This window comes from Leptopilina boulardi, unplaced genomic scaffold (genome assembly GCF_019393585.1).
Source record: "Leptopilina boulardi isolate dan_hultmark-lab unplaced genomic scaffold, ZJU_Lbou_2.1 LbouV2_112, whole genome shotgun sequence".
NCBI lineage: Eukaryota > Metazoa > Arthropoda > Insecta > Hymenoptera > Figitidae > Leptopilina > Leptopilina boulardi.
In genome coordinates, this window is record NW_026137655.1 from 4,287,808 (window position 1) to 4,306,852 (window position 19,045).

A 19,045-nucleotide genomic window follows, 5' to 3' on the forward strand; every position below is an offset into this window, starting at 1 on the left:
GACTGTGAATGACTATGATTGGTCAGTTATTAATCCAACGCCCGAAAAATGAGTAACGAATCAAATTTGAAGATATTTTCAATTTACATTTCTATTGGTTACAGCTTTTCCCGCGCATTATTTTTAAAAGATTTTTAATAAAATACACTTTTAATTATTTTAGAGTACTTAGAGTATTTTGTGATGATTAAATTAATTAGTTTTTAATATTAGATTGTGACATTAATGTTTTATTAATATATATCACAAAATTGATAATTGTTTTAAGTGTAAGAAGATATAACAGCTGTTGCTATGGAAACAAACGTCTGCATACGTCATGCAAGCAAGCGTGCGTCTGTTGTTGTATACACATACTGTATCAATACACAACATTTTTATTCAAGTTTTTAGCAAACCTTTTTAATATTTTTAAACTTTAAAGTAAATAAATATGGATGAATTAATTGGTCCTAATCTTCAAATTAAATTGAGTATTAAAGAAGGTAAGAATATTGATCAGTTTATAGAAACATAACCTCACTTTTTAATGTATACATTTAATACTGATATAAATATAGAATACTTTATTATGCTTTTTAATTAGTATTTATTTTCTTTATATAGGGAAATGTTTCAATAATATAGTTCATCCAACTGTTATTGTTGCTACAATAAATAATCATTCGTTAGAAACAAATATATTTGAAATCGATCCTAATCCTCAGTATGCCACAGATTTAGTTTGGGAAGTTGACAAAAATACAGTGCGAAAGTAAGTAAATTAGGAATTAATTTTCTACTTTAATTTAAATAAATATATTTTTTTTTACTTGATTATTTCCAGAATGAGAGCTGCACAAGTACCAATAAAAGTGGAATGTTTGATAATTAAAGAAAATGATTTTAAAGAAAAAGTTGGATACCTACTTTTAAGTATTCGATCAGCTCAAATTGTCACCAAAAGTAGATTGTCAACTATTAAATCTTCTTGGAATACTTTGTTAGGATTAAAAGGTGATTTGAAAATTTGTAAACCAGAATTACTGCTATCATTGACTGTTGAAGACCAGGATAGTGAACTGTTGAAGGTAAAACTCGTGGATAAATGTTTTTAATGTAACTATTTTTCTTATAATTTCTCGATTTTATTTTGACATTTATTAAAGGAAGATTTGGATATAAATTCGTCCTCCTTAAAAGCTGGTTTAGTACCTTGTCTGGTAGAAAAAGAGAGTTTAATTCAACTAGGTTCACCAGAAATATGCCAAGACATTTTTTTACTACACATTACAGCTAATATGGCTGCTAATCTTGATCTTCTTGCAAGAGAACTAGTCAGTGCTGAAACTACTTTTACGTTTTGGTATCATATTTTTGAAACTGACTTTCAGCTTAAACCATTCAGAAGCAATGATGCTAGTTCTTGGATGTTAAATGAAAAAATAGTAATAAAAATTAGAAGTTCATTAAATGTTTTAAAGAATTATTTGCAAACGAATCCATATATACTTGTTTCTTTAAAACATGAAAATAATTTAATTGGACGAGCAGAAATTGATCTGAATTCTCTTGTTCCTACTGAAAATATTAATGAATTTTTGAAAATATCTACAAATTTATCAACTGTATTAGATCATCATTGTTTATTATTAAATGGTACCAAAAGCGAATGTGAAGGTAAGTCTAGTTTTATTGATACTTTAATTGAAAAATTAAAAATGATAAATGATATGTATTCATTGGACAGGTCATGTGAGAAAACCATACGTTAGTCTTCAACTAGTATTACAATATGTGGGCTTAAAATATTCAGGTCTTCAGAAAGAGAATCCAGTATCTTCTACAGCCTTGTCAATTAATAAAATAAATCATGAAACTTTAGAACATAATTGTAATTTATTGGTATATAATATTCAGTAATTTAATTATAATATGTATATACTCACTTTTAATTTCGTAAATTAATAACGAATTATTTTTCAGATGCAGAATCATTCAGAAATAGGATTTCACAGAAATGCTGGCGGTGATTTTAAAAAGTGTGGAAATGTACAAAAACAATGTATGAATTATGAAATGATTCATCAACAACCAACTCAAATTCACTGTTGCAATGAATATTCGAAAAATGTAGAAATATACCGTTATTATTCCTTAAATGTTCAACTGGATGGGATTATGTTAAACACTTTTTGTCCAAAAGTTCATCATATTGAATTCAGGTACCTATTTCATTTTGTTTAGTTTTTCAGTTGTAAAATATGTAAATGTTTTTCTTTAATAAAATAGGTAACATTAAACTTATGAACTGAGAATTATACAGCAAATATTGGTCCTCAAAGAATTAATTATTACAATATAAAATAGATTTCATCATCCCAAGACGGAAATTTTGTCAACATTTCATCCTACGATGCCTATTTTGCCTGGAAAGAAGTTAAAACTAGACAATGTTAGTTATAAATTAAATTTCATTTCTGCTGCTGAAGAGATAAAAAAATTGTTGCTTTCTTTTCCACCAAAAATCAGTATTTGCGATGTGAATGACACTGGAAAACCGTGCCTAGCACAAACAATTTTAGATTTGAAGCGTTTATTTGATCATAAGGTATTGCAGAAAATAATAATAGTGAAAGATAATATCTTAAAAATTGAATATAACATTTTCTTTATTTTCAAGTTTGATAACCAATATGAAGCAATTTTAATGGATTCAGATAAAAAGAATATTGGAATTTTAGATGTTACAATTCGTTTGGAAGATAACGGTCCCTATTATAGAACAAAGAACAGAGTTTGTGGTAAATTTGATATTTTTAAAACATTATTTTATGTTTAGTCAAATATAATGTTATTTATTTATTTTAGAAGACAATTTGGGACCACCAATTTTAGACGATAGTTTAATATATAAAATTGTTGATGAACTTGAAACATGGAAAGAAAGACAGAAGGAAATATTTAGAGCAGAGGTAATAATTTTAATTTCATTTATTTATCCAAAATAAAATTGAAAATTTTTGTAATTGCAGTTACGAAAAAAAGAAGAGCGTCATTTAAATCTTCTAAGTACAGAATGGCAAATAAGGAAAGATAATCTAGAAGCAAAATTTACGAGCAGTGTGGAACAATGTAAATTATTAGCTAATACTTTAAATTATGCAACTGAAGATTTGCGAACGAAAAAACTTGAAAGTCTTGAAAAGGAAGTAATGCTTAATAAAGAAAGGGAGGATTTACATTGTAAATATAATTATAAATTGCATGAAATTAAAGAGATATCTTTTAAAGCACAAGAAGAAATTTCTGTAAAGGTACAGTAAAGAACTTACCGGATGAAATTTTAATTTTTTAATTTAAAAATTTTAAATAGTTTTGATATTTAAGTTTACTTTTATTACAAATGACATGAATAATTAATAAAAAATAAATAATTTTTTTTAAGATAAAATACTTAGAAGAACAAAATCGATTTCTCAAAATGCAACATGAGCCTTTAATACGAGAGAATGAAAAATTACAAGAGATTGTAAATAAACAGGCAGAGAAACTTGAAATTTATGAAAAAGGTACATTAACTCAAGACCAAACAGCTTTGTTCTTACAAGAATTGAAAAGTCTCGAGGAGAAATTAACTAATGCACAGAAATGTAAATCTTTTTTTAAAGAACAATGGGGAAAATCTGTTAGAGAAATACACAAAATGAAAATAGAAAATCAGCAAGCTGTTGAATTACAAATTAAAAGCAATAAAGAGGAATTGAACAATTTTAAGTTAGTTCCATTGACCTTTGATAATTTTATTCGATATATTATGTAGTCAATAATTTTAATGTTAAATTTAATTTCTTTCAGTATGGAAAATATTTTAAGCAGAGACATTTCAGGATTTCCGAGCGATCACGTTTTTTTGCAACAATTACAAAAAGAGATGAATTTAATAAAGCCTAAAATAACTTCCCTAGAGACTAATGCCAATGATCAAATTTTTGCTCCCATTAATAACTTGGTTTTAAAATCAAATCGCAATGGACTAACATCTGATTGGACAACAAGATCTGATGAACAGGAAGAGAAATTACGAGTTTTAATTGAAGAGAGAGACTCACTTTTGAAGACTGGAAGTTATAGTATAGATGATGCAGTAATTGTTAAATTAAATACCGAAATCAGATCACTTTTAATCTTTGGATAAAGTAAGTTTAAAAAGTAAATTTTATAAATTATTCAAAATTTCTTCATCTATTTGAAGAATAAAAGAGAGAAAGACAACAATAAAATTAACAAAATTGCTGCCAAGTTGAAGAATGAATATTTTGTATTCATTTCATCAACAATTTGCTTTCTTATAGATAATCAAACAGGTTTGTATTTGTATTATCTTAATAGAAAATACAGAATTAAAAATAATTTTTAAACACTATAAGAAAGCAATGATGAGGCCAATAGAGTTAATTGTATATATTAAACTTAAAGGCTGAATATTTTTATATTAATATTTAGGAATTTTTTAATAAACCACAATTTTATTAACGTTGTTATGTGACGACATTATTTTTCAATATAAATCGTGTGAAACTGAAACTTTTAAAAATCTTCCTATACTGTTATTTCATGCAAATTAAATAGATTTATTTTATTAAGATTATAAATTAATATAAAAAAATTAAAATTTATAAAAATACGGCAGTATATTAATAGGCGCTGGATAGTTTTTTATCCATTTTGGTCCGAAATAAACTCCATCTGTATTACCGTCTCTCCAAGCTCCAGCTGGAAGATAAATATCTCTTGAAACTGCACCTTCTTCAATGACAGGTGCTACTAAGATATCTTCTCCAAGAAGAAATTCTGAAATTAAAAAAAAAAATGAGTAATTTATCAATTGATATATTTCATCATTATGTTGTTTACCATCATTAATTTTATGAGCTTCTTTGTTTTTAGGATCGATCCACCAAATTGGTGGATTTACTGGTGCACCAGTATCTACGGCATTTTGCATTGCTATTTTAATTCGTGGTGTAATTTTTTCATGTAGTTTCGTCATGTTTTTACTGATTTCTACCGTCTGAAATTGTGAAAATTAAAATATTTATTGCAGCATCTTTTAAAAAATATTTTTTAATTCTTTGGAATTACGTACTTGCGCGTCATACTGCCAGGGAACAAAAGAAAATTGAAGAGACGGCATAAAGACATTGGCTTGAAGCCATCTGATAAATAATTCTTGAGATGGTAATTCAGTTTCTTCAAAAGAATTACCAACATATCCATTACCTCCAATCATATCAGGAAGTACGAAGACGTATCCATTTAAATTCATTTGTAAAAGAGTTGTTATTAAAGTTGGAAGGCCATTATTTCTGGTCCATTTGCTGTCCTTGTCGATCATTCTTATGAAAATTGGAAGATTTTGTGTTTTCCAACCAACACGTGCCTCAGTCATATTGTTGAAATTTTTGGCTAAAGTAGTTACATACTTTTGTGTAAAAATTCCTGGACTGAGTTCACTTTCTCCTGTTAATACTGCTGGTTGAGGTAGCCAGGAAACTTCTCCAGCGTCAAATTTAAAACTGTCTATTCCATCATTTTGTAATTTTTTTAATCTATCAACCCACCAAGTTACTGCATTTGCGTTTGTAAAGTCTATAACTGCTGCTTTGGTACCTGAAAAAGTATATAAATTATACCTATTATGTACTTATATTACTTATCACTTATAAAAAATAAATTTAAAATTTTTTACCTTGCCACCAAGTCATAGCAATATTATTATCGGTATTCTTCACGAAATATTCCTTATCTTTTGCTTCATTATATGCTGAATTGCAATTTTCATTGATAAAAGGATGAATCCAAAGAGTCGTTCTAAAACCTCTTTCTTTTAAAGTTTTAATTAAACTTGTAATACTTGTAAATTTTGTTGTATTAAATTCTGCAGAACCATAGCAACTTTCCCAATTATCATCAATTTCTAACTGACTGTTTTCAAAACCATTACTGACAATTTCCTTAGAATATTCATCAACAGTTTTCTCATCAATATTAACTTTATATTTGGCCCAAGTCGACCAAATAGGATATTTTATCATTCTTTCGTCTGGAATTTTGGTTGGTTTCCCTAAATGATTTTTTATCACTAATTCGTGGGCGAGTCTAGGATTACCAATCATGGTTCCAATTTCATATTGAAGATTAATGGTATTTCGAGATGAATAAGGATTTCCATTCTGAGCTATGAGACAAAGATGATTTTCTTTGTAATTATTTTGATCCAAAAAGAGAGGAACTGAGTCATCAACATAAAAATAGTTTCCTTCACTAGACAGCCAATAGCGTTCTGCTATTGCCATATTTGTTTGATGAGTTGGAAGATAAGGTTCTTCATCAAAGTACATTTTTTGAATAGGCCAATGTTGATAACGCATTTGTGGTCCTCCAAACCATTGTACTCCGTCCTTTAATTCTATGCATAAAATTATTTTTCCTTTAGAATCATTTATACTGTGAGAAACTTTGATTAAACCATTTGACTTGTCTATTTCTGTGTGTTTTACATTTCCTTTTCTGATACAAATTTTATTTTCTCCACAACTTTCAATTTCATGTTGTGCCGGAGATGTATTATCAGAGTCACTAATGTAAAGAGATGTTCGCAAATTAGATTCTTCTGTGAAAAATAAATTTAAATAATAAACACTTGATCAATTAATCTTGAAAAAATATATTTTTCATTTTCTTTAATTTATTTATTTTAAATAATTTACCATCGATGGTATTATATTCCAAAATTACGGATGTATTCTGCACCTCAGCGAGTATATCTCCTTTATGTTGTAATGGATTTAAATCAGGATTTACACAAGCATTAGCAAAGAATAATACAAGTTGAAGAATTGCTAAAAAATTTTTTCAATAATTAAATTTATTTTATATTTATTATTTATTTAGGTATAACTTTGAATTTAAATGAAATATATTATATTTTGCAGATTATCATTATTATCTCCTCAAAAGTGCTTTTAGCACGTTTACATTATTCAATAAATAAATAAGAAGATTTATTTTTTATGTTTTGAAATAATTTATTATTGTACCTAGGATTAAGTTCCACTTCATCTTTGCTGCAAAACAACTGCAATAATTAATCAAATTTTCTTTAAGAACTAGGTAAATTTGCTTTGTCATATTTATTTATATACTCATTGATTTTTAAATTGTTTATCATTAGTTTGTTATACCAAGAAAATGATTAGATTACAAGAAATGTTATTTAATTTCTCTCAAGAAGGTTCTTTATCTTTGATAAATGAAAAAAGATTTTAAAAATTTTCTTTTTATTAAAACCACTTTAAAAAAAATAAATTCACTATAATAATTAAGAATAATATGTATATTAATAATAATAATAATAAAAAAATTTTTACATTTCGTTATGGAATTTTACTCTAAAATTTATAAACTTAATTTAATGTTATTTAATCTTATTGTTAATTTAATTTAAATTTAAATTAAATAACATTAAAATATCTCTATATTAACTTAGCGCCAATTTTTGAAGTAACGATAGCAGCTCCACCTATGCACGTGCACGTGTGGGAGTTTCAAGGCGAGTTTAGTCAATTTAGTGATCAACAAAATAGTATAATACGAATTGTAATTTTTTATTTCAAGTCTCTTTAAATGTGTTGAAAAAGTTTTAAAATATAAGAAGAGTTTAATTGTTATAACTATTCAAAAAATTTCTGCAGTGCAATTGAAATAAATTAAAAATAGTCAGAAGCTTAATATATTTTAATCATTTTAAGGTTATATGAATTAACCTAAAAATATATAAAATTATCAAATAAACATATACTTTATTTTTTAATCTCTTTTTTGGTAAGTTAACAATTTTGTAGCATTTCTATTAAGATTTAACACTAATTTAGAATAAAATGTGATGAAATTAATTGTACAAAATTATTAATATCTATAACTTATAGAATATATTTTTAGATTGCGCACTTTTGCAATATATATTACAAATTATTATGTATATGTATACTTATACATATCATAAATATCTATTATAAAGATTTCTCAGAAAAAAAGTTAGAAATAATAGATTTTATCAACATTTGAAAACTGCTCCACACATTTAAAATATTATGTACATATAATAAAATTACACGATTGTGTATTTTTTTGCATTTTTTCTATTAGAGTATACTTACTTTTTTTTGTAAATATTCATGATGAAATATAAATAGAAAACATATATTCTTTTTTGTAGAAAAATATTATCAAACATGTCTTCTTGGAAAAAAGCATCAAAAACTGGACAAAAGACACATCGTGAGAGGCACCAACCTGAATTGCGTAAACATTTGGGTCTCTTAGAGAAGAAAAAAGATTATATAGCAAGAGCTAATAACTATCATGAAAAGCAAGATAAATTGAAACTCCTCAGAAAACGAGTTCTAAACAAAAATCCTGATGAATTTTTCTTTCACATGATAAACTCAAGAATTGAAAATGGAATTCATAGAGAAAAAGATAAACTTGATGTACATACACCGGAGCAATTACTTCTAATGGAAACTCAGGATTTAAAATATGTTGCCTACAAAAGAAATATGGAAGCAAAAAAAATTGAAAAACTGCAGGGTCAATTACATTTTCTTGATGTTTCTAATAATACTAAAAATAAACATACGTTTTTTGTTGATAAAGAAGAAAAATTGAAACATTTTGATTTTGCCAAAAAATTCGACACACATCCCGCGTTATTGAGTAGAAAAATTAATCGACCTAGAATAAGTAACTTAGAAACAATGAAACTACCAGAAATTGATGAAGATACACTTTTGAAAATTGAACAACAAAAGCATATGGCTTATAAAGAATTGGACAAAAGAATTGAACGGGAAAGACAACTTTCCATTGTTCAACAGAAATTGGAAATGCAAAGAGCTTTAAAGGACAAAAAGGTTATGCAACCCAAACAAGTTCGTCCTGGCACAAAAGAGGCACCTCCAATTTATAAATGGAAATTTGAAAGAAAGCGATAATTGTATACAACATTTGTAAAAAATTTCAGTTTCATTAGTAAATTATATTTATAATAAACACTTTTTTATCATTATATATTTGTTAGCAAGATTTTTTTCATTTGTTTATTTTATAAATAAATAATCACTTTTCATTTTATTTGTAGATATTATTCTTTTATTAAATTTATCAGAGTCTACATCAGAACTGAATTCGACAAATCTAAAAAAAACGACTATAGGTATTATTAATAATTCATGGAAGGAGAAAACTTTGTTAGCTTAAGTGTTTTTGCTCACAATCAGTAAAAAATTACTGCTCGAAAAGTTGTTGCAGATAATTTTTTTTTTTTTTTTAGAGAAATAATAATCGATAGATTTAATAATATATATTTATCTTCAACTACTAATACTAGTTTAACTCTTAAAAAGTTTTAATTTTGTGCGTTAGAATATATATGCTTAATGAATCTGCTTGATGTTTAAATAATAAAAGATATTTTCTTAAATAAATAATGTACAATAGTTATTTTTTAAAATATTTTCGTTTTAACAAATTTTTGCTTCAATTTTGTGGTGTTTTACCTATTTCGTCTTCTGGATTTATAATCAATGGTATTTGTATTTTAATTCCATTTTGCACTTCTTCATTCTTGGTTCTTCCTGGTTTTTATAACATAATTTTTCGTCGTGAAGACATGGCTGTAATGGGAGTCTTAAATGTTTTTAGTGAATTGTTAGAAACTTTAGTAGGGGCTATAAAAGGTATTTTTAAGTATTTTTTTTATGATAATTATATAAACTGTATATATCTATAATAATAAAAACAAATACTTATTTTGTGGATTTTTACAGTGATAATACTATTACCAAAAAGAAGAAAACTTGTCAGTCTTGTTAGACTGTGTAATGAATTATGGGAAAATATAGAAAATGAAAAAGAAGCTCAAACAGTAAAATATTATGCGACAATAGCAATGTATTTGACTTATGGATTTTTTATAAATGTATTTTGTGCTCTATTAGCTTTAGCGGTACAATCTTTATTTTCTCAATTCGTTTACAACTCTAATGGAACAATGGTATCGAGCAAAGAATTGCCATATTCTAGTGGAATATTTCATGAAAATATTCAATGTTTTTATATTTGGTATGCTCTTCAAATTCCAGCTGGATTGATAAGTATTATTCCAGTAATAGGAGTGGATACTGCAGTTGCTTTTTTTGTTTTTCACGCTTGTGCCCATTTTAAATTATTACAATATCGAATGTCTAAACTGAAACAATTATATGAAAAAAGTGTTCCATCAAAAAGTACATTTGCGGAAATTGTCAAGATTGTAAAACAACATCAACGTATTTTGAAGTAAGTAAATGAATTTAATTAAAATTTGAAACTATTTTATAATAGGTGCAGTAACTATATTCCATTTTTAGTTATTCTGCAGCAATAGAAAATATCTTCAGTCCAGTTGTACTTTTGCAAACTGTTTTAAGCATAGTAGCAATTTGCGGATTTGGATTTAATCTTCTAATGGTTAAAGAATTTACTTATTTCTTTCAAAATACCTACTTACTTCTTTCTTTCATCCCAAGCTTTTGATATACTGTTTTTTTTATTCAGGGAGGACAAGACACCGTGGCTTATGGTGTCCATTTAATAGGAGCTGCTCTACAGCTACTTATTTTTTGTTGGCCGCCAAATAATCTTCTTTTCGAAGTATATATTATTGATAGAGTCAAATTTACTTTATTTTACACTTTTTCATTTAGAGAACATTTTTTAAACTGGAAATGCGAATTTCGAAATATTCACCCGCGAAAATTGGAAAATATCTATTAAAATGAGGTTTCACTTTTCTGAAAAAATAAAAATTGCAATAGCTATTTTCCAAGTTTCACATATACAAACTGCGTTACGTTTATCGTGCATGTTGGATAAAAATTATATATTGTAGTCACTTTTTAGTTTCTAAAATAATCGTCTGTACCCAAATAATGCATTTTAAGATGGTTTTGATAATTTTGGAAACAACTAAAAAGTGTCTATTACAAAGTCTAATAATAAAATTCACTTTTTTAACGGTGAAGTAAGTAAAATTTCACAATTCAGATTTAGAGAGTAATTTTTTTTATTCGCCTAAAATAATAACAATTATTTTTTTCTAGAGCATGAATATAGGACTATGCGCTTACGATTTACCTTGGCATAGCTGGACAAAAAAAGAAGGAAAAGTTGTAGAAATCATTATTTCTAGATCTCAAAAAGTTGCTTTTCTATCAGCGGGAAAGTTTGCACATATGTCGCTGAAAACTTTTTCATCTGTAAGTTAATATTCTGATTGTAATTTTATGTAGTGATTCGACTTTTAAATCTTTTTTTTTAACATATTGAAATATTTAACATTTAATGTGGAAAAATTCCTATTTTTATTAATTAATTTAGAGTTTTGCCTAGATTTTGTCATCAGCATTTTCATTCTTCACTCTTTTAAGAAAAATAGTGTACTGACGATATCAAGTAAGCAACAAATAATACAAATAAACTTAACTGGTTAAAATATTCAAATTTAAATGAATATTCGCATAAACTTTGATTTGAATATTTTTTTACATGTGAACATTTTAATAAAAATACCAAGTATCATTTATAATTTAGAAAATAAAATTTATTCTATTTCAGAAGAAATAATTGCAACTTTTTTATTATTCATCTAATATCAGGACCTATATTTTCGATTTATGTACTTTCGCCAGCAAAAAATAAACGTAATTGCTGCCTGAATATATATTGACATCGAATATTCGCGATCTAAAGATATAATTTTTTATCGTTTAACTATATACATATATAGACAGGCTATTTTAGTTAGACTTTAACCATATCAATTGTCATTTCTGCTTTTTCTCTTGTATGGAAATGGATAAAAATTATTTCTTTAAGTATTTTTATTTTAATAAAATTTTATTACATTGTTGCGGTGTACTTCCCATAGAAACATGGGGTTCTATAATCAATACCATTACAATAATATTGCCATTTTGTTCTACAAGCTTTTTAGTTCTTCCTGTATTTTACACATTCTTTTTTCGGAATTTAAATTTTGAAACCGCTATGACTATTTTTTCTCTACTGGTGCAGGGAATCGCTGCTGCTTTCAAAGGTTACTGTCATGTTGCGTATACTTGTTTTAATCTGCGATATAGATGCGGCAATTTAATTAATTGTGTGCCAAATATTTTCAGCATTATTACTATTGTCCAAAAGGAAACGATTGAGAAATTTAGTTTTCCTTTGCAATAGTATATGGAAAAGTATAAAGAACGATGAAGAAGAAGCTCAAGTAGTGAAACATTATGCAACAAGAGGACTATATTTCACTTACGGTTTTTCTCTTATTGTTTTCACGGCTCTTGTGAATGTTATTTTACAGTCAGCTTTTGATGAGTTTGTTATTGATTCCAATGGAACAATTATAACAAGCAGAACACTTCCATATCCCTCAGGTTTATTCCACGAGAATATTCAAATATTCAATATATGGTATATATTGCAGATTCCAGCTGGAATATTTATAGTCATACTGATTGTTGGAATAGATACGGCTGTCGTCGTTTTTGTACTTCACGCCTGTGCTTATTTTAATGTATTACAATTTCGATTAGAGAAATTCAAAGAGTTGTGCGATAAAGACCAACAAAACATAAATGAATCGAATAAGATTTTTCAAGAAATTGTAACGATAGTTAAATTTCATCAGAGCATTTTGCAGTTAGTTTGAAAAGAATTTTTAAATTTTTCCATTCTGTATTAATTCGTAATAATCATATTAATCTATTTTTATTTTTTTAGTTTCACAGCATCTGTAGAACATGTCGTTAATCCTGTGGTTCTCTTGCAAACTGTCTTGAGTATAACTGCTATTTGCATATTTGGAATCAATTGTTTGTTGGTAATTATAATTTTTAATTTAAATCAACAGATGAGAAATTTTATTAATAATTTTAGAAGGACGAAGATATTCTGCATCAGGTTTTACATGTGGGGGGCAGTATTTTGCAACTTTTCATGTTTTGCTGGCCACCAAGCAGTCTCCAGACTGAAGTATGTATACACCTAATTACAGCAAAAAATTAAATAATTAAATGAACTTAACTTGTCAAGTTCAATCATAATTATACTAGCCATCTTGTGATCTATTCGGACGAGATGGCGTGGTATAATTATTTTTTATGCCTATTTCTACTTATTTTCTAGAGTTACAAAATTAGTATAAAAATATATGATTTACCATGGTATGATTGGACGAAAGAGGAAAAAAAATTGGTGGAGATAATGATTTTTAGATCCCAAAAATTTGTTGTTATGTCTGCTGGGAAATTTACTTTTATGTCTTTGCGTACATTTACTTCTGTAAGACTTCCTTTTTAATCGCAAGTAAAATGTGCACAAAAGAAAAGTATATGGTTGACGCAACGTTGCATATGATATCTTCCGAAATAATCGCAATTTTTAATTCACTGTGATAAATTTTAATTATTACTAAATCAAATAAAAAGTTCCGTCTTCCACATCATTGTAACTTGAGTACATTCATATTACTTTTTTTCTGTATACATAAATTCAAATAAATATCAATGTATTTCCGTTTTTCAAAGATTTTGTCATCAGCTTATTCATTCTTCACTCTTTTAAGACGGATTTTATGAATAGGAGAAATTTTTTTTTCTTAAACATAACACGTTTAAGAAAACTTGAGAAAAAGAAAATCAATTAAAGTGAAAGGAACAAGGTTTGCTGCGTTTTTAAAATAATAATAATAACAACATTAATATCATATTTTATACTCCTTTCAAATAAAGTATAAAGTAATTTTAAAAAACAACTATGTACGACTTTTTATTTATCTCAAAAATTTAATAAATTTACAATGTCATCTATATGTATTATAAATCAATAATCAATTGCATTTTTTATCCCATTTTTATTAGAAAAACATCAATAGTACAAGTGAATGTTTAGTAAGACTTAAAAAATTTCAGTACATTTTTCAGTAGTAAAACTTGGGTTTAGTCAGACATATAATTAGGTAATAAAGTGACAAAACAAAATCTCATTTTGTGGGTATTCTTTCTATGTATGTATCTTGAATTTAAATTCTCTTTTCGAAAAATTGTGCATAATTTTTGAATAATTAATTATTCGTTGCGGTTTGAAATAGTCACTGTGCGCATAATTTTTCCACCTGGGATATCGTGACCAACAATAAAAAATTGACAAACGAAATGTTCTTGAACAAATAATAATTGGGTGTGTTGTATTATTCATAACTTATGTACGGTCTTTTATTCTCGATTTCTTTAAGACCAAGACAACTATAATAATATAAAAAGCTTTACTCTTGCAGCAAAAAATATTATTCTGAAGACAACGTATAATTGCTGCCTATATACTATACTTGGCTCAGACAAAAATTATATGAGATATTCACTTTTACTGGCACATTACAATTCTCAATAAGTTATTTTTCCATATTTCTGCTTCTATATATATATTCTATATAAAATGAATAAAAATCATTTTCTAAAGTATTTTCATTTTAATAAAATTTTACTTCATTTCTGCGGTGTTCTTCCCATAGAAACATGGGGTTCTATAACCAATGCATTTTCAATTGCATTGCCATTTTGTGCTACTGGTTTTTTAATTCTTCCATTTTTTTATACTTTTATATTTCGTAATATAGATTTTGAAACTGCTGTAGACATTTTTGCTTTACTGTTGGAAGGAATTGCTGCAACTTTTAAAGGTTATTATAATCTTATTTTTTTATTTATACATATATTACTTAAAAATATCATGATATTCTTTATACAGTAATATTATTATTGAGAAAGAGGAAACAATTAAAAAACCTAGTTTTTCTCTGCAATGGTTTATGGGAAAATGTGAAAAATGAACAAGAAGCTGAAGTAACGAAACATTATGCAATAAGAGGGATGTATTTCACCTATGGTTTTTTCGTTAATATTCTAGTTGCGTTAATAAATGTTCTCGTTCAACCAGCCTTTGATAAATTTGTTACAAATTCAAATGGCACAATGCTGTCCAGCAAGACACTTCCATTCGCCTCAGGTTTATTTCATGAAAATGTACAAATTTTCAATATTTGGTATTTAATGCAAATTCCAGCTGGAATCGTTGCACTTGTACTGATAGTGGGAATAGATACTGCTGTCGTAGTTTTTATCTTACATGCCTGTGCTCACTTTAATTTACTACAATATCGATTGTTGAAACTTAAGCAGTTATGCGAAATGTATCAAAAAGAAGCAAAGGACACTTTTCAAGAAATTGTAACAATCGTTCAATATCACCAAGATATTTTAGAGTTAGTTTGTAAAGATTTATTATGTTACATATATGTAGGTATCAATTTTATATGCGTGTATATTCGAATTTTTTGCAAATACTTTTCAGGTATTCGGAAGCTGTAGAGGATGTATTCAATCCTGTGGTTCTTTTACAAACTGTCATAAGTATAGTTGCCATTTGCATTTTTGGAATCAATTGTATGTTGGTGGGTACAAACAACATAATATAATTTTTAAAAATAAACAAAAATATCCAGAAGAAATTTTCTTTTAATTTTTATAGAAAGATGAAGATATTTTGAATCAAGTTTTACACGTTGTGGGTGGAATTCTGCAACTCTTGATGTTTTGTTGGCCCCCTAATAATCTTCAGACTGAAGTATTTTAATTTAATACAAAAAATAATATAATTATATCTATATACATTACGATTAAATATATCATTGCAGAGCTATAATATTGGTATGAAAACTTACGATCTACCTTGGTATAATTGGCCGAAACAGGAAAAAAAATTGGTGGAGATAATGATCTTTAGATCCCAAAAATTTGCATTTCTGTCAGCTGGTAAATTTACCTCCATGTCTCTGCGAACATTTACTTCTGTAAGAATTATTTTTCCTATTCGTTTCTAAGTCAGAGACGGAGGTTATATGATCTTTATACATTTTCGTTTTTTAAAGCAGATTCTTTCATCAGCATACTCATTCTTCACTCTTCTAAGAAGGATTTTATAAACTTTTAAATTTTAACTAATTAAAATTAAATCAAGTATTTTATAAAGAAAAACTTGTTTAACAGAGATAGAGGTATAGTATAAATTATGATGACGATACTGCAGGCAGGGTATAAAAAAATAAGAAATAAAGAAATCAAAGAGAAAAAGGTTTTCAGTGTAACACTCGGATTATCATTTCTCTTTCTTTCTCTAAGCTCTTTCTCATTGCCGAATTGTAAGCAGATTTCAAGTTTCTTGCTCAGAAATGGGGAAAAAATCTTTATCCACTGTCCACTCCATCAGTCAGTAAACACGTTTTTTAGAAAAGCGAAAAATTCATGCTCTAGGTATGTAAAAAATTATTATTTGTTGCTGGCATAATCGTAAATTTTAATCACACTTTTATTTATAACTAATAAATTTAGCTTAAATGACGTATATAAATACGAAAGCTCTACTCAATTTTTTTACATTTTTTATTGCATACTTGAACTATTCTAAAAGAAACCACGTTTTAAAGAAACGAAGTTGCTTACTTCACTCGTTAGGACAGATATCTTTTCTTTTTTTTAAGAATTTTATTGGCCTCGCTATCGATGGTCACGTCTTAGGGGAGCTGGGGGTTGGTTGTAACAATTCTTTTTAACCATTTATTTTATACAACTCCTACAAATGTTCTTAACGCTTTTCTTGAGCCAAAGTAATAAATTTTATTGTCCTTTTGACTTAAAATTACATTAGCAGTGTCACATGTTTAGTAAAATTATTTATAATTCTCCAAGTGTTTGCTTTTCAAAAGAAGTGGATAAAATCACGAAAAGTGAGTCCATCAATCGTTTACCCTGACGCTCATGAAAAGCAATGAGTTGAGATACCCTCTTTTCTATATAGTTTATTATTTATCTTGCGCGTATATCAATAAAATCACACACACAATTCATTCTTTTGTTTGCGTGTAATAAATGTCATTTTATTTGAAAGAAAACTCGGAAAGAAATTACCCATGATCCTATATATTTAATTTACTGAAACTTTCAATTCTTTCACCTGCTTGTTTAAGTGTATTTCTATATAACGAAGCATGAAATAAAGCTTGGTAGGTGTTTAAAATGTTTTTTGGTCGATAGGAGGAGAATGTCATCTTTGATATTATATGCATAGCAGATGGAATGGATTTCATTAACTGGAGAGATCTCGTTTCGTTCAAGAAACGCGACTTACGCGAACTGGAATTGTGCTGTACCAACACACGCAATGTAAAATCACTACCATCACTTGGTCACAACTATGGAAAGCTGTCCATGCCAGATGCACTTCTCAGCCACCCCTATTGCCTATAATTAATTCCGAAGCACACCCTACCCTCTACTGCACTCGCACTAATATTTTAAGGCTCTTTTTTACCAAACGATTAAACTTATTCATGAGATTACTATCGATTCGAATAAATTCATTTCGCAGATGAATTAAATATATACGCACGTAATTTATTGTCATAGAAAATTAAACCAATTTCAACGCAACAAATTCTTTTTTCACTCTCTAAACCTGAATCAGTGGCAAGAACAATTCAATTTTATTGATATGAAAAAAAAGATGAAGCTTTCTTAAAAATATATGAAATTTAATATACAGCAGAGATGCAATTTGAAATTAAAAATGAGTCGTTGAAAATTTAATGTGGGAGCTATAGGGTGTTGATAAATATGACGGTTCTATTTCTGGATAGCTATAGGAGACGCTTTAATAAAGACTCGTACTAAGTCAGTTCGCTCTCATATCAAGAATTCTTTAAGTTCCACACATTCCTCTCGTCAGGAACGTTTCTCAAAAACATTCCAGTGGTTCTCGATGGTTCATTGATAGACTTTAGACGCCATCATTACCACGTCATCGTTATGTAGATCCCACATTTTTTTCTCTCAATGCACAAGTCTATTAAAAAACTGTTTCTTCAGAATTTAACTGCTAAATTAAATTCATTATTTTATAAAGATGACAACTTGCCGGGGATTTGGAAAAATTTTAAATGTCAAATTTTTTTCAACATTTTTGGCTCAAAAACATTTTTTTCACCAGACTCTGAAAAAATAACAACTTTTCTATTTCAATTTAATTTTCTTCTCTGAAATCATATTAAGTTTATTCCATCTTTTCCTTTAGAATAAAAATAAGAGGCTTTTTAGTATCTACAATTAGCTTGTAAGCTTCTTTTACCTTAATCCTAAAATTAAATTAAAAATTAACAATTTCATGTGATAAGAGGATCGTCGTTGCAAAGCTTCAAGTCATTTATTCCAATAACTTTTGAAAATTAAAGCAATTGCGCAAATATGAATTGCATTTATAACATAATAAAAATAAGAAATATTTATTGTAAACTTAATTTTAAAAAGATAGAATAATTGTTAAAGTAAAAAAATGGGACGAGGGCAATAATGCGGATAATCGCTCTTCCAATTTCTTTTTTTTATAATCTAGAGGACAAGTAAACCGAAGAATTCAGAGTGTGTCTTGCGGCAATCACTGCAAGAGCTTTACCACCAACATATAATGGAGCCGAGGAAGCATTTTCATTATCCCCCTAGATCTTGATCTTAAAAAAGCTGGCACTTGCCTCAGTCGAGAATAACTTGTCTTTTACGCATATAAAACGTGTAAAAGCTACGAAAAAGATTAAATAATAACAATTATTGGAAAATGCGAAATTGAAAGACTCAATTTTTAGTCAATATTGCAGCAATGTTTGTGCTGTGGAGGAAAATTATTTCCTTTTTCAATTTTTATCCAGCCATTCAGGTATTATAAAGACTGAAGAACTTTGAGACTAAATGAAAAGAGTAGGCGCAAATGCAACACGAAGAATAAAAGAATGAAGAATGTATGGGGAATGGAGAAAGTAAATGTAAAATAAGCGTGATAATGTGTAAGTATA

General features: G+C 27.5%; 5 protein-coding genes across 9 annotated transcripts; 4 read left to right on the forward strand and 1 right to left on the reverse strand.

Annotated features, from left to right (window-relative positions):
- Positions 1-306: 306 nt before the first annotated feature.
- Positions 307-4,178, forward strand: LOC127278126 (centrosomal protein of 120 kDa-like). The gene is made up of 12 exons (XM_051299682.1): positions 307-485; positions 607-754; positions 827-1,070; positions 1,149-1,659; positions 1,730-1,884; positions 1,966-2,204; positions 2,350-2,590; positions 2,663-2,783; positions 2,851-2,954; positions 3,015-3,296; positions 3,428-3,756; positions 3,838-4,178. Exons 1-12 carry the CDS (start codon positions 434-436, stop codon positions 4,175-4,177), a joined length of 2,766 nt encoding a protein of 921 aa, XP_051155639.1. The 5' UTR covers positions 307-433; the 3' UTR covers position 4,178.
- A 411-nt stretch (positions 4,179-4,589) lies between these two features.
- Positions 4,590-7,166, reverse strand: LOC127278134 (myogenesis-regulating glycosidase). Its single transcript, XM_051299695.1, has 6 exons — positions 7,083-7,166; positions 6,753-6,884; positions 5,732-6,655; positions 5,129-5,652; positions 4,897-5,053; positions 4,590-4,833 (listed from the first exon to the last, which is right to left on the reverse strand). Exons 1-6 carry the CDS (start codon positions 7,102-7,104, stop codon positions 4,649-4,651), a joined length of 1,944 nt encoding a protein of 647 aa, XP_051155652.1. The 5' UTR covers positions 7,105-7,166; the 3' UTR covers positions 4,590-4,648.
- Positions 7,167-7,593: 427 nt separating this feature from the next.
- Positions 7,594-9,112, forward strand: LOC127279150 (probable U3 small nucleolar RNA-associated protein 11). The gene is made up of 2 exons (XM_051301332.1): positions 7,594-7,866; positions 8,261-9,112. Exon 2 carries the CDS (start codon positions 8,277-8,279, stop codon positions 9,036-9,038), a length of 762 nt encoding a protein of 253 aa, XP_051157289.1. The 5' UTR covers positions 7,594-7,866; positions 8,261-8,276; the 3' UTR covers positions 9,039-9,112.
- A 204-nt stretch (positions 9,113-9,316) lies between these two features.
- LOC127279128 (odorant receptor 13a-like) lies at positions 9,317-13,860 on the forward strand. 5 transcript variants are annotated; one of them, XM_051301318.1, is made up of 8 exons: positions 9,317-9,534; positions 9,714-9,782; positions 9,873-10,383; positions 10,455-10,554; positions 10,642-10,737; positions 11,187-11,342; positions 11,476-11,530; positions 11,700-12,372. In XM_051301318.1, the coding sequence occupies exons 2-7, from the start codon at positions 9,716-9,718 to the stop codon at positions 11,527-11,529; spliced, it is 984 nt and encodes a 327-aa protein (XP_051157275.1). In that variant the 5' UTR covers positions 9,317-9,534; positions 9,714-9,715; the 3' UTR covers position 11,530; positions 11,700-12,372. The 5 variants fall into 5 exon arrangements, with proteins under 5 accessions (XP_051157275.1, XP_051157252.1, XP_051157261.1 ...); XM_051301295.1 differs by having other exon boundaries at positions 9,317-9,782; XM_051301304.1 differs by lacking the exons at positions 11,476-11,530; positions 11,700-12,372 and adding an exon at positions 13,677-13,844 and having other exon boundaries at positions 9,317-9,782.
- Positions 13,861-14,576: 716 nt separating this feature from the next.
- On the forward strand, positions 14,577-16,155 carry LOC127281000 (odorant receptor 13a-like). Its single transcript, XM_051304474.1, has 6 exons — positions 14,577-14,827; positions 14,896-15,409; positions 15,499-15,598; positions 15,676-15,771; positions 15,842-15,997; positions 16,079-16,155. Exons 1-6 carry the CDS (start codon positions 14,584-14,586, stop codon positions 16,127-16,129), a joined length of 1,161 nt encoding a protein of 386 aa, XP_051160431.1. The 5' UTR covers positions 14,577-14,583; the 3' UTR covers positions 16,130-16,155.
- Positions 16,156-19,045: the final 2,890 nt, after the last annotated feature.

What these genes read in the sequence shown, in the direction of transcription:
- LOC127278126 (XM_051299682.1), top strand. Translation starts at nt 434, where the DNA reads ATGGATGAATTAATTGGTCCTAATCTTCAAATTAAATTGAGTATTAAA. An exon ending in AACATAATTGTAATTTATTG is followed by an intron (nt 1,885 to 1,965) that starts GTATATAATATT and finishes ATTATTTTTCAG; the next exon opens with ATGCAGAATCATTCAGAAAT. An exon ending in GAGGAATTGAACAATTTTAA is followed by an intron (nt 3,757 to 3,837) that starts GTTAGTTCCATT and finishes AATTTCTTTCAG; the next exon opens with TATGGAAAATATTTTAAGCA.
- LOC127278134 (XM_051299695.1), bottom strand. Translation starts at nt 7,104, where the DNA reads ATGAAGTGGAACTTAATCCTAG. An exon ending in GAAGTGGAACTTAATCCTAG is followed by an intron (nt 6,885 to 7,082) that starts GTACAATAATAA and finishes AAAATTTTTTAG; the next exon opens with CAATTCTTCAACTTGTATTA. An exon ending in TGCTATGACTTGGTGGCAAG is followed by an intron (nt 5,653 to 5,731) that starts GTAAAAAATTTT and finishes ATACTTTTTCAG; the next exon opens with GTACCAAAGCAGCAGTTATA.
- LOC127279150 (XM_051301332.1), top strand. Translation starts at nt 8,277, where the DNA reads ATGTCTTCTTGGAAAAAAGCATCAAAAACTGGACAAAAGACACATCGT.
- LOC127279128 (XM_051301284.1), top strand. Translation starts at nt 11,932, where the DNA reads ATGGAAATGGATAAAAATTATTTCTTTAAGTATTTTTATTTTAATAAA. An exon ending in TTGGAATCAATTGTTTGTTG is followed by an intron (nt 12,971 to 13,026) that starts GTAATTATAATT and finishes TAATAATTTTAG; the next exon opens with AAGGACGAAGATATTCTGCA. An exon ending in CTTTGCGTACATTTACTTCT is followed by an intron (nt 13,432 to 13,676) that starts GTAAGACTTCCT and finishes CGTTTTTCAAAG; the next exon opens with ATTTTGTCATCAGCTTATTC.
- LOC127281000 (XM_051304474.1), top strand. Translation starts at nt 14,584, where the DNA reads ATGAATAAAAATCATTTTCTAAAGTATTTTCATTTTAATAAAATTTTA. An exon ending in TTGGAATCAATTGTATGTTG is followed by an intron (nt 15,599 to 15,675) that starts GTGGGTACAAAC and finishes TAATTTTTATAG; the next exon opens with AAAGATGAAGATATTTTGAA. An exon ending in CTAATAATCTTCAGACTGAA is followed by an intron (nt 15,772 to 15,841) that starts GTATTTTAATTT and finishes ATATCATTGCAG; the next exon opens with AGCTATAATATTGGTATGAA.